Source organism: Scardinius erythrophthalmus (assembly GCF_964197995.2).
Source record: "Scardinius erythrophthalmus genome assembly, chromosome: 24".
Lineage (NCBI taxonomy): Eukaryota > Metazoa > Chordata > Actinopteri > Cypriniformes > Leuciscidae > Scardinius > Scardinius erythrophthalmus.
The window spans coordinates 1,737,108-1,749,789 of NC_138244.1; the positions used below are offsets into that span (position 1 = coordinate 1,737,108).

The following is a 12,682-nucleotide window of genomic DNA, read 5'->3' on the forward strand; positions in this document are numbered from 1 at the left end:
TGAAGCATATGTGCAATGATGGCACTTTTCGTCCTCCTCCGCCTCATAATCATGATGATGTTAGGCGAACTTCGCATACATCGCAGAGCTAGGATCAAGCATATTTCACGTCCGCCCATCTGTGCAAGAGAATTTAACCCTTTAAGCATGCGCGATGTTTCAGATAGTATGGCAAGTGTAAACACATGAATCAGATATGGGTCAGAGTTGAAAAAACGTGTAAACGGACGGTCAAAAAAATCGGCTAAAGGTTCAATACAGACACTCCGCAACGGTTTCCTCCATAGACGTATTCTCCGTGTTTACTTCCTGCCCTCCATCTGAAATCGCCCCGCCTTCGCGCGTCATCACAATCACGTGACTGAAACCCACCTATTGTGCTGGTAAAAAAAAAAATGTTTTGAAAGAAGTCTCTTATGTTCACCAAGACAGCATTAAAAACAATAATATTGTGAAATATAACAAATTTTAAATAACCGTTTTCTATGTGAATATATTGTAAAATGTAATTAATTCCTGTGATCAAAGCTGAATTTTCAGCATCAGAGCTTCATATGATCCTTCAGAAATCACTCTAATATGATGATTTGACGCTCAAGAAACATTTACGATTATTACCAGTTGAAAACAGTTGTGCTGCTTCATATTTTTGTGTTTTTCAGGATTATTTGATGGATAGAAAGTAACAACATTTATTGTTTATTATTTATAAATTATAAGTATAATTATTTATTATTACAGCTATTATACGTTTTTAATTACAGATATCGAGATTATCAAATCGTGAGAAGTTTAAGTATTTAGATCTATTCCTATCACATAAAAGGTTGCAGTGATGAGCACTGAGCAGATAACAGCCTGTTGATAGCGCGAATCTTATCGCAACAGTTTCTGCACTCTCACTAATGCTTTCACAATGCAATGCAAACATGAGGTAAATACAGTAAGAGCTTCGTTGTGCAGCGTAACAGCATCATTGATTTCATAACGAGTTTTGGCAAGTGTCCAGAAACTCTCGCTGTGTGATTGACAGCTTAGGCGATTGGAAAGGGATTGTTCTTTGATCGCTTTCTGTATTTTAATCGCAGGGACCTTTTAAAGCTACACTGTGTAACTATTTTAGCTGATTCTTAGCAAAAAACACTTGGTTCTTTCAAAAATATATGTGCTCATTAATGTATAATTACTTCTTTCAAGTAACAAAGTATTCTCGTAAGTTTATAATCTGCCATTGAAAGTACATACGGGTGAGGGGTTCAAATGCCGGTCGCCATGTTGCCCCTCCATCTTGAAACTACATTGGCCAAAGAGGGACATACAAGCTTCGCCTTTCGCGTTTTTACACGCAGTGGCACAGTGACGAATGTGAGAGGGAGATTACTCGCGACTGCCGGCAGATTTGAAATAATACGGCCACCGTAGGAGTTAAAACGCCTTTGGAATGGGAGGAGCTAGAAAGTAATATTCAGTTGGTAGTCATATACAATTTCACCGCTAGATGGGAGTAAATCCTACACAGTGTAGCTTTAAGCGTTTTCGACCAGTTTTCTATGTGAGGAAAACGCTTAACTTTACATAGGAGGCTATTTTTAATTTGTATGGTGTATGGTGTTTACAGTTATCATTTATTTATTTTAATATCACTGTCTATGCGTTAAGTCACGTTCTGCGAATGCAAATCTCTAAATTCAACTTTAGACAACTTTAGACAGGGGAAAAGGTATTTTAAAGGGTATTTTATCTGCTTTGATGTCGTTGATCTACTAGCCATGGGGTCTGAGAATCGCCAATGAGTTTTTACAACAGTGTTGTCAAATATCTATTCCAAAACTGTGGGGGGAGCTCTAGAGAGAAACCTGCGAGCAAAAAGCGAGAATACAGCGAAGAAATCCCGAAACTACTGAGCCCTGCTTTAACGCTACGTTGTTCCTAAGTTATACCTTAAGCTGTACCTTATCGTTAATACGTGTTTCCCGAAACGTTCTTAGTTAATTGTACCTTCTGTAAGTCATACGTTCGGATATTTCCCCACCAGTTAAAGGGTAAGTTCGGCATTTTACACTTAAAGCCCTGTTTACAGATCGTTTCTGATGAAATAGAACGGTTAAGATTAAAATTTGCACTCATGCTGCTGTCCCGAGAATTTTAGGTTTATTTCGCTTTCCCCAAAACCTCTAGACTGGTTGTATAGGTGCACTGGGACAATCCTTCCTAAAACGCATTAAACTTTCGTTTACAAAGACCTGAAGCTCACCGAGTGGTCAGGGGTGTTCACTGATATGCTCACACAAAAATCGCTGCAAAAGATGCTTTCCAACAGGTTTTATCGTAGTTTTTGTCCAACTCCATTGACTTGTATTGAAAGAGCTGTGTGAGCTAAAACAGCAATTAACACCTGCTGTATAATTCATTCAGTACTTGAGAGAGAAGCAAGAGGGTTTTTTTTTGTGTGTAAATACTTATACAAATTTTATTTATAGAGCTGTACACACAATGCACAAATCTGTACATAAGTCTTCTGTTTCAGATGTATACTAGAACTATTATTATTGTTTATTCTATTTATTTATGTTCTCATTTAAATGCCTGTTCTAATGTCATATATGTATGTATGTACCAAGAGCTCCTGTAAAAACCACAAAAAAATCTGTGCAAAAAAAAACAAAAAAAAGTTTGTGCACACTTGGCGAATAAAGCTCATTCTGATTCTGATTCTGATAACATACATCAGAATAACATGTTCCAGTCTATTTAAAAAATAGTTAAAAAAATGCGTTTCCCGATAACGTTGTCTCTTAGCGCACTACGAAGACTCTTAAGGTAGGGAGACCGGGGATGGTTGTAACACGGGTCAATTGTAACAATTCCAATCTGTCCAATCAGGAACTAGTTACAAATCACATGATTCATTTTGCACATCCTCAGTTTAGTTCTTATTCCACATGTGATAAAGTAGAGCCCTGTGGCAGACACAGCACATGTTAGAGTGGAAAAAACTATTTTGAGATAAGAAAGTTACTTTTTTTACTTTTTTTGTTTTTGTTATGGGAATTTCTGCTTTGTAGTTAAACTCATCAAACTTTTATTATGTTTATTGTGTGTCTGTGTAGATATTTTCCATGCAAGTTGTTAGTGCTAATGTTTTGCCTGTTAGCTATAAGGTGAGCTAGTTCATGGCTACATGACTCTGGGTTAGTTGTAACAACAATGAAACATTACATTTTATTATGGCCAATACTATAGACTGACAATAACAACCATGCTTACACAAATGGAATGTTCAAGTGTTCAAGTTCAATTTATTATGGTCAATTACTATGACAGAGTAACAACAGAGTCAACACACACACACACACACACACACACAATGTTCAAGTGTTCAATTTTATTAAAGGAGAACTCCGGTCAATTTTAACATTGAGCTCGTTTTTTTTGTAAATTTGGAGTGCTGTCAGTACAGAGAACAACGACAAAAATCGGTGTTGCCTATACCATGTTATCCTCTTTTTAAAATTTGCACCCTGTTGACTTCAATGGGGCAAGTTTTAAACCTGCTTTTAGCCTCTTAACATCCTTGATGTGTCATTACAAGTGCACAGGTCATGTGAGTGATTCCTTCAGAGTGAACACGGGTGAATCTGACTGCAGTAGATGTGAAAGATATTAATAAAAGTGATGTTAATTCAGCCAGCGCACATACCTGTATTTACATCCTGTTTTCGGTTGAAGTCCAAAGTAGTCGATTGTCGAGTTCACGCGCGTGATAATAGGTAACTAAACCTATGCGCGAGATCGCCACTGCGCGGGTCTGGTCCCGAGATCGCCACTGCGCTGGACTGGTCCCGAGATCGCTACTGCACAGGTCTGGTCCCGAGATCGCCACTGCGCGGGTCTGGTCCCGAGATCGCCACTGCGCTGGACTGGTCCCGAGATCGCTACTGCGCGGGTCTGGTCCCGAGATCGCTACTGCGCTGGACTGGTCCCGAGATCGCTACTGCGCGGGTCTGGTCCCGAGATCGCTACTGCGCGGGTCTGGTCCCGAGATCGCCACTGCGCGGGTCTGGTCCCGAGATCGCCACTGCGCGGGTCTGGTCCCGAGATCGCCACTGCGCTGGACTGGTCCCGAGATCGCTACTGCGCGGGTCTGGTCCCGAGATCGCTACTGCGCGGGTCTGGTCCCGAGATCGCTACTGCGCGGGTCTGGTCCCGAGATCGCTACTGGACCATTAAAGGGGACCTATTATGCCCCTTTTCATAAGATGTAAAATAAGTCTCTGATGTCCCCAGGGTGTGTATGTGAAGTGAAGATGTGAAGTTTTAGCTCAAAATACCCAACAGATCATTTTTTACAGCATGTTTAAATTGTCATTTTTTGGGGCTCAGAAAAACACGCTTTTTTAGTGTGTGCCCTTTAAATGCAAATGAGCTGCTGCTGCACGGCACAGGGGGCGGAGCTTCATATCAGAAACTCTCAGTAGCGGTGTTCATTTCGACCCGGAGTCGGACAATAATGCCTACAGAATCAGAGTGCTGTATGGAGATAGAACAGATATAGTTTAGTTTAATTACGGTTATAACGTATTTGTCATCTGCTTCTATGTATCCACTATTAATAGCCTACAAGTCTGCTGTTTCGGACCAGGTTCCACATCAGGGTTATTATAGCGCTACAAAACAGATCAACCGATCACTAAATCATTAGGTTTTTAGGTTTGGAATGATGGGAATAATAAAGTCTGTATCTATAGATGTCATTTAACGGACAAAATTCTGTCTAAATGAACGCATCAAACTGGATTATTTTAATATTGTCTGTGCAGGTTGAGGTAAGCCACTACTGGTTTCTAACTGCATCCAGTACAGACAGAAGGATGTTTTTTTTGTCATAATGGTCATTATGTGAGAAAATAATTTGTGTTTGATTTCTGTCATTAATAAAGATTTCATTTTCTTTTTTTGTTATGGGAAAAAGAGCAAGAGAGACAGGGAACCCCACACAGACTCCCTGGAGTGATGCTAAGTCATTAACACAGTGTTGCTCACCTTCTTCACTGGGACTGGGAGGGGTAGTTATGGGGAGACTGGGGTGCTGCTGTTGTTTAGTCTGCTAAAATGGGCGTGGACAATGATTTAATATGAATATCTTGTTAAACGTTTCCCTGCACTGATTAAATGTTGATAATGTAGGCTAACACTAGCCTGCAGCTAGCTAGCTAATTTCACTATTGACAACAGGTTAATATCACTCACAGACTAAAGGCTACCCACCTTTCCTGGGGAAAAACTGGGTTACAGATTGACACCCTTTCTTTTATCTTTCCTCTCTCTCTTTTCTCTCTTTCCTTTGTTGAAAACCAGATTTTATTTTACTATGCAACTGTAAGAATTGATAAATTAGGAAATTCCGGACAGTCTGTTTCGGGGGTGACCAGGCCCTGAGAGGACAAAAGGACCTCTCTGGAGATTACGATTTGAAATGGCCCTCATGCACCATCGAGACGAAAGTCTCACCTCCGAGTCATCCGAGTCTACATCTCCTTCCCTCTCCCTTAACCCCCACTCTCTCAGGCTCAGATGATTCACCTGGAGTCACTCAAGAAAATGTATAGTTTAATGTGAATGATAATCACAGAGTATTTTCATGTTTGGTATCATTTAAAATGTCACAGTGCGACTGGTACAAATGTCCTATTTCCAAGTAAATAAAACAAAAGGTAATAAGGTTCTTGAAGGTTTATGGATAACTAGCATACAAGGAGGGGTTGGCCTCTAGACAAATGGTGCTACCTCTGAATGCAAATTTCTTTTGTTAGCACATGTTTCCATGTGAAAGAGGTCTGACTATTTAATAAAGTGCAGCAGGGAGATCGGGGCCTTTTCTGCACTTCAGATTGGCCCGTGAGGCTGAGAGAGAGATCTCTTAGCCTCACGTATTTCTTAAAGTTGGGTTTGCATCTTCTCTCTATTCCAGAGCATTTGATGTTTTGTATCGATTATCTTTGAATTGATTATGAAATTGATACATTTACCTGACATAATAAATTGTTACATTTGATTATTCTAACTGACTTTGATATTATTTTCATTGAAGAGTTAAAAGGAATAGTCAAACATTCACTCATGATTAATGATCCACAGATATCATTAAAACCCTTTCATTTATGGAGTCAGATGAATTAACGAGTAAATATATATGATTAATGTATTACAAATTTAACCAACCAATACTTTGCATGAGTGAGGACAGAACACGTGATACCTTCCCTGTGTATTGGCGAACCGGCAGATTGGACCAATATAGCGGGCCTTACACAACATTGTGGTCTCTTTGTTTCTGGCGCATCAACTGACTATATTAGATGATATCTAACTAAACAACAGACAAGTCAGCAGCACCCCAGTCTCCCCATAACTCAGTCTGCACCCCTCCCAGTCCCAGTGAAGAAGGAGAGCAACACTGTGTTAATGACTTAGCATCATTACAGGGAGTCTGTGTGGGGTTCCCTGACTGTCTCTCTTGCTCTTTTTCCCATAACAAAAAAAGCACTTAAATGTTCAAAATATGTTATCAGTATTTATTTCAGTATGTAATATATTAGTTTAATATCTGTTGTTTAGTCTGCTGGGCATGGACAATGATTTAATATGAATATGTTGCAATATATCTATGATATCTACATAGCCCCGCCCTGATCGAGTTCACAGCTGCTGCACTGACGAGAATTCTCGTCAGTGCAGAAGCTGTGAACACCGCTATGTTGAAACGGCAGTGTCTGTCAACACTCGTGGGCGGGGCCTGTGCTTAGTGACGTCACTAAAACAGCATTCTGAAAACAGGTCGTTGGGAGACACTGCTGATGATTTATGGGAATTAATAAAAAAGGAGTAGATTTTTATCACTATTGGGTGGTTGTGTACACACACTGCCAACACACATTTATGTCCAAACAGCATGCAAAAGTGAATTTTGCATAATAGGTCCCCTTTAATGTACACGTTGTTCAAATAGGCAAATCTATGTATTTAGTCACACGAAAATTCTCGGCACTGACAACATATATCAGGCTACATCTACTTCTACATACTGAAATAAATACTGATAACATATTTTGAACATTTAAGAGCTTTATATATATAAGCACTTAAATGTTTATAAGCACTTATATATAAAAAATTCCCCCGGACCCCCCTAGCATTTACTGTCCCCCCCAGGTTCAAAATTGCTCCTACGGCCCTGCATTAACGTCACTTGTCTTTGCCAGTCGTATTTTTGACAGTGTACAGCACGTCTTTTTCAGTTCAGCTACATTCAATTTGACCAATCAGAGCCAAGCTTTTCAAGTCGAAGTCGAAGCAGACGCGAAGAGATGAAGATCTGCCCTCAGAAGTTACTGGTAAGTTTTAGCTTTTGCATAAATAAATATTTTTTTTCTAGGTGGATAGGTCTGCTATGTATTTGCTAATATGACTTGCACGTGGAATACTGACGTTAACCGCTGTAACATGATGCTGATACTGAATTCTAGAAACTTCAGCACTGGTGTATAGTCAAAGTCTAAAGTCTTTGATAAATGTGTTTAAAATCTATGTGGAGACATTTGTCTGTCTTAAAACAACTATAAAACTGTCCAATGCATCTGCAAAAAAACTGAATTAGTTATTATAACATATACAACATTACATTAATTTTATTTTTATTTGCATAATGAAGCTGTGTATTTATTTCTGATTTCTTGAACAATTTGGCTTCATTGTTATGATGCAAATGATCTTTGAAAAGTTTTAAAATTGAATGTTTGATTGGTGTTTATATTTGTTCAAGCTTGAAAACCTTACTGCCTTTTTGATTACTTTCTGGTTCTAATATAAACGTCTAATTACAAATAAGTACAAAGATTACATTGTTAAAAGGGATGTTTATAAGAGGGCATACATCTGAAACTGCTGAGTCTGAAGGGTTTAGATTATCATCTACCAAGTACATTGTACTCAGCGTACTGTCATTATTTTTCTCTTTTTTTTGCCTTTTATTGGGACAGGACAGCAGAGAGTTGACAGGAAGCGAGGTGGGAGAGAGATGGGGGATGGGATCAGGAAAGGTCCACGAGCCAGGACTCGAACTCGGGCGCTACATGTCGGCGCACTGACCATGAGGCCATCGGCGCCGACGGCATACTGTCATTCTTAAAAAGAAAAGAAATCATTCATCATAATTTGCCTGCCTTATGTGTGTGTGTGTGTGTGTATATATATATATATATATCTTTTTTCATATTAATATTTGTTTTTCAGACCAGCTTCTATAGAAGAAAAACTGAAAACTGAGTGCAGAGACGAGTGAGGAAGGTTTAATCTCATATCAACTCTGTTATAGAGATTTTTGAGGCCTGTTGAAAGGTGATTGACAGTTAGGAAAATGTTAGCAACGTGTCCATTTCAGGTGTCTAATTTGTGCTTCTTTGAGTCTTTCATGTAAAAATCTGTTTATTTAATTGTTTTTTTGGTAAAGCTGCAAGTCCTAGTTGTCCTGGCATACAGTATTTTGCACAACTTCTAATTCCCTCTGCAACAGAGGTGAAGAGAGAGCATGTTAGCATGAGCACAATAGACACGCTCATGGAATACCCTTAGTTTAAATAAACCACAATTATCAATACACAACATGCCCTCTAATACTCACAGGTTGCTTTATTACTGCTAATATCTATATCTGTGAGTTTTTGACTGAACTCTGCTCACTGTAAGTGGTGTTGGGCTTCTTCTAATCTCATGTTCAGTGTAACTCATAGAGTTCTGTATAGTGACGACAGACACACTCGTGTCCAGCTTGAGGAGGATATAGCCAAAGCTTTGAAAGGTAAACTGAAGTCAACGGAATTCTAATGCATTTCTATGCAAATTATTATACATATATCCAAACATGGATACAGAAATGTTACTCATTGGTTGATTTTATATAAGTTCTTCTTCCCTTCACAGACCCTGTGATAAAGCAGTCTTCAACTCTACAGAGTCTGAACCACAAGCCCTCAGTTGTGGAAAATGAGTCGAACTCAGAGAAGTGATCGTCCACGTGAAGATGAAGATGTGACACTCACACTCTTCTGTGTCTCTGGTTCAGCCGTTTGAGGCCTGAGTTTGTAACTAATGCATTATTCACTTCTGCACATTGTTTTTCTGTAACTTTTTTTTATTTTTTCAGAAAATTGCATTGTGATGCTTATTTATTGAGTGATGTAATATTATAGTGTACTCTTAAGTAATACAGGTATAACAGAAATGTTCTGCAAAAAAGTATAAATATAGCTCTGCCATTGCATTTCACTGATCTTTGTTATTATGTATTTTGTTCAAGAGATTATATCTGCTGTTATACTTTTTTAATATACTCATGTATTTATTTTGCAATGCACACAACAAGATACTATATTAAAGTAATCGATTGTCGAGTTCACGCGCATAGGTTTAGTTACCTATGATCACGCGCGTGAACTCGACAATCGACTACTTTGGACTTCGACCGAAAACAGGATGTAAACACAGGTATGAGCGCTGGCTTAAATAACATCATTTTTATCCATTTCTTTCACATCTACTGCAGTCAGATTCACCGTGTTCACTCTGAAGGAATCACTCACATGACCTGTGCACTTGTAATGACACATCAAGGATGTTAAGAGGCTAAAAGCAGGTTTAAAACTTGCCCCATTGAAGTCAACAGGGTGCAAATTTTAAAAAGAGGATAACACGGTGTAGGCAACACCGATTTTTGTCGTTGTTCTCTGTACTGACAGCACTCCAAATTTACAAAAAAATGAGCTCAATGTTAAAATTGACCGGAGTTCTCCTTTAAAACTAGATTAAAGACGCTTCAGTCAGGCATTCATATAATATTTTTAATCTTGTTAAATCCGACCTCTAGTTCATAAATGCCAGAGGAGAACTGGCCCCGACTGAGCCTGGGTTCTCCCAAGGTTTTTTTTTTCTCCATTAGGTCACTTGATGGAGTTTTTCGGTTCCTTGCCACTGTTGCCTTTGGCTTGCTCAGTTGGGGATATTTGGGGAAATTTAATTTAATTTAATACAATCAATCAATAATACTATTGATCAGCATTACCAAACGGGGATATTTTTTCCACTAGAAACAAACCTTGTTGTGTTATTTTGATTTAATACTGTGAAGCTGCTTTGATACAATCTGTATTGTGAAAAGCGCTATACAAATATACTTGATTTGATTTGATTTATGCTTTACTACAATTTAATTACTACTAAAATATACAAAATTAGTTGTTTCAAAATACCACACTTCAAGTTAACTAATCAATGATTACCTACACATTTGAAGTATACTGCAAGTATACACTTAGTATACTTTTTTCACTAGGGTTTATGCATATTTTAAAATAAACATTTGCTCAAACTGATTACAGTAAATTCTAATTATTCTACTTTTTATTATATATATATATATATATATTACTTTTTCTTTATCTCTTGAATTCCGTTAGTTGTCCTTTATTTAATTCCTTTAAATAGAACGGACCAGTACTGTTAATTAGGTTATAGAACACACACACACACACACACACACACTTTTTTTAAAACTATACCTTCAAATGACAAATTCAAAAGGGTAACATTAAAAACATGAGATTTAAATGTAATTTAAAACCTAAAAATAATAATAGTAGTAAAATACGTTTTACGAGAAAATGAATCAGAAGCTCTATTTTGCATGCATGCTGGGATAACGTAGATCATCAGGTTTTAACTCTTTAAATAATGGGTATGTATATATACATAAATGACTAAATGCGGTTAAAAAAAAAAAAAAGTTATATATGCAAATAAAAACATTGGCATTACTGCATCTCTGTTTGAAATACATCACGTCTAAAATTTAACAATTAATGTTAAATACTTGCTAACAATTAATGAACAAACATAGCTTACTGCTAATAAATACAGCTCTATACTAAATTATTTATATATTTAATAATTTAAACTTATATACCATCCCCTTTTAAGCCTACCTTTGCTCTGGGACATCTTCGATGTTCATGAAAAGCAAAGTTTAAATTTCATTCAGCCTTTACCCAACTTTTAAAGCTTTTAAATTGGTCCCGCCCCGAAATTTTAATCTATCACTTTCCAGTTTGTTCAGTGTCACGTGTGCATGGCAGATCATCTTAATCTAATGTCACATTAATGTTTATTTTTTTATTTTAAAAACTTTAGGCTACGTTTAATATATTTGATAACAATTCAATAGTCAGATACAATAGTTTAAAGGATTTTTATTTATGAAGAACATGCTATTTTGAACTGATTAGATATTATTATTTTAAGGCATACCTAGGTTTACTTCAAAAATTTAATTATTCAGTCTGACAATTAAAAATAATCTACACTGAAATAAATGTTTTTGATAAACAACTATTGAATATAAAGGTAACACACTTTCGATTTTTCATTTTAAGGTGAATATTTTACGTTCGCCATTTGAGGGCAGCTTTGGGAAAAATAAATAAAAAAATAAACAAAATAAAATAAAGCTAGACCTTCAAATAAGAGGTTTCAATCTCAAATTATATTATATCAAGGTATTTCTGCTGTAAATTCAATTTGTGTTTAATTTAAAAAGGTGTTCAATACAATCTCTTGTATCTATGGAAAATAATAATTATTCTAGAAGTTGCAGGTTGCAGAGGTGAATGTTTATGACTACTGTAGGAATGTTCACTGTCTGATACTGAAGTTCAAGAGTCATAAATATTTGCATTTCTGCAAGATACCATTGACCAAAATTTGCATTTTGGCTTTATAAAGCCAAAACAATCTCTGTTACCCTAAATTATACGCTTATCTCTGTAAAGCTGCTTTGAAACAATCTACATTGTTAATAGCGCTATATAAATGAAGATGACTTGACTTGAGAAAGCTCTACATCTGTTCAGAGCAGAGATGCTGGTGAGTTCTCTGGGCTCGAGCTCTTCTCAGAGGCTCTGAAACAGGGGAAGTGTGTGTGCTGTGGTCAGATGAGTCCATGTTTCAGACTGTGAGAAACAGACATCGAGTTCTCAGTCCCAAAGACGAAAGGGAACATCTAGACTTTCATAGGGAACATCTAGACTTTCATAGGGAACATCTAGACTTTCATTTTCATTTCACGGGTGCAAAAGTTCAAATCTGTCTGAGTGAGAAAATAATCTGTCATTTGAAAGATGTAGTCATTGTATTTTATGCCAAAGCAGTGATAAATTATCCATAGTCTCATTGTGTTAAGAGTTTTTCTTTAATAAAGTGACCTAAGTGTTGAGAAATTGCTGAGTGTTCCATGTCATGTTGTGTGTGTGTGTGTGTGTGTGTGTGTGTGTGTGTGTGTGTGTGTGTGTGTGTGTGACATGAGTTCACTGTTATGACGGAGTCATGAATGACCAGATGGAGCTGTTACTGTAAACACAGATGATCTCTCATTTCAGACACTTTAAAAGAAATGGAAAGGAAAATCACTGTTTTACTGTCAGCAATATGATGATAAAACTTTCCCTGCAGGATTAAACAACTGATAGTCCAGGGGCCCGTTCTTCGTACGTCGCTAACTCAGTTAACAGGATTTGATTGTTGACGATTTGGCATGATCTTGGATTGTTTGGTTCTTCGATGCTCATCCTGGGGC

The 12,682-nt window shown here is 37.4% G+C and overlaps 1 protein-coding gene across 2 annotated transcripts in view; it reads right to left on the reverse strand.

Moving 5' to 3' along the window:
- The window catches only part of LOC308684486 (ubiquitin carboxyl-terminal hydrolase 12-A-like), a 59,787-nt gene extending 48,697 nt beyond the window's left edge, over window positions 1-11,090 (reverse strand). For both annotated transcript variants that reach the window (XM_081355725.1, XM_081355724.1), the window contains exon 1: window positions 11,037-11,090. In XM_081355725.1, coding sequence (XP_081211851.1) covers window positions 11,037-11,052 — 16 coding nt within the window. In that variant the 5' untranslated portion in view covers window positions 11,053-11,090. The remainder of the gene's footprint in view (window positions 1-11,036) is intronic.
- Window positions 11,091-12,682: the final 1,592 nt, after the last annotated feature.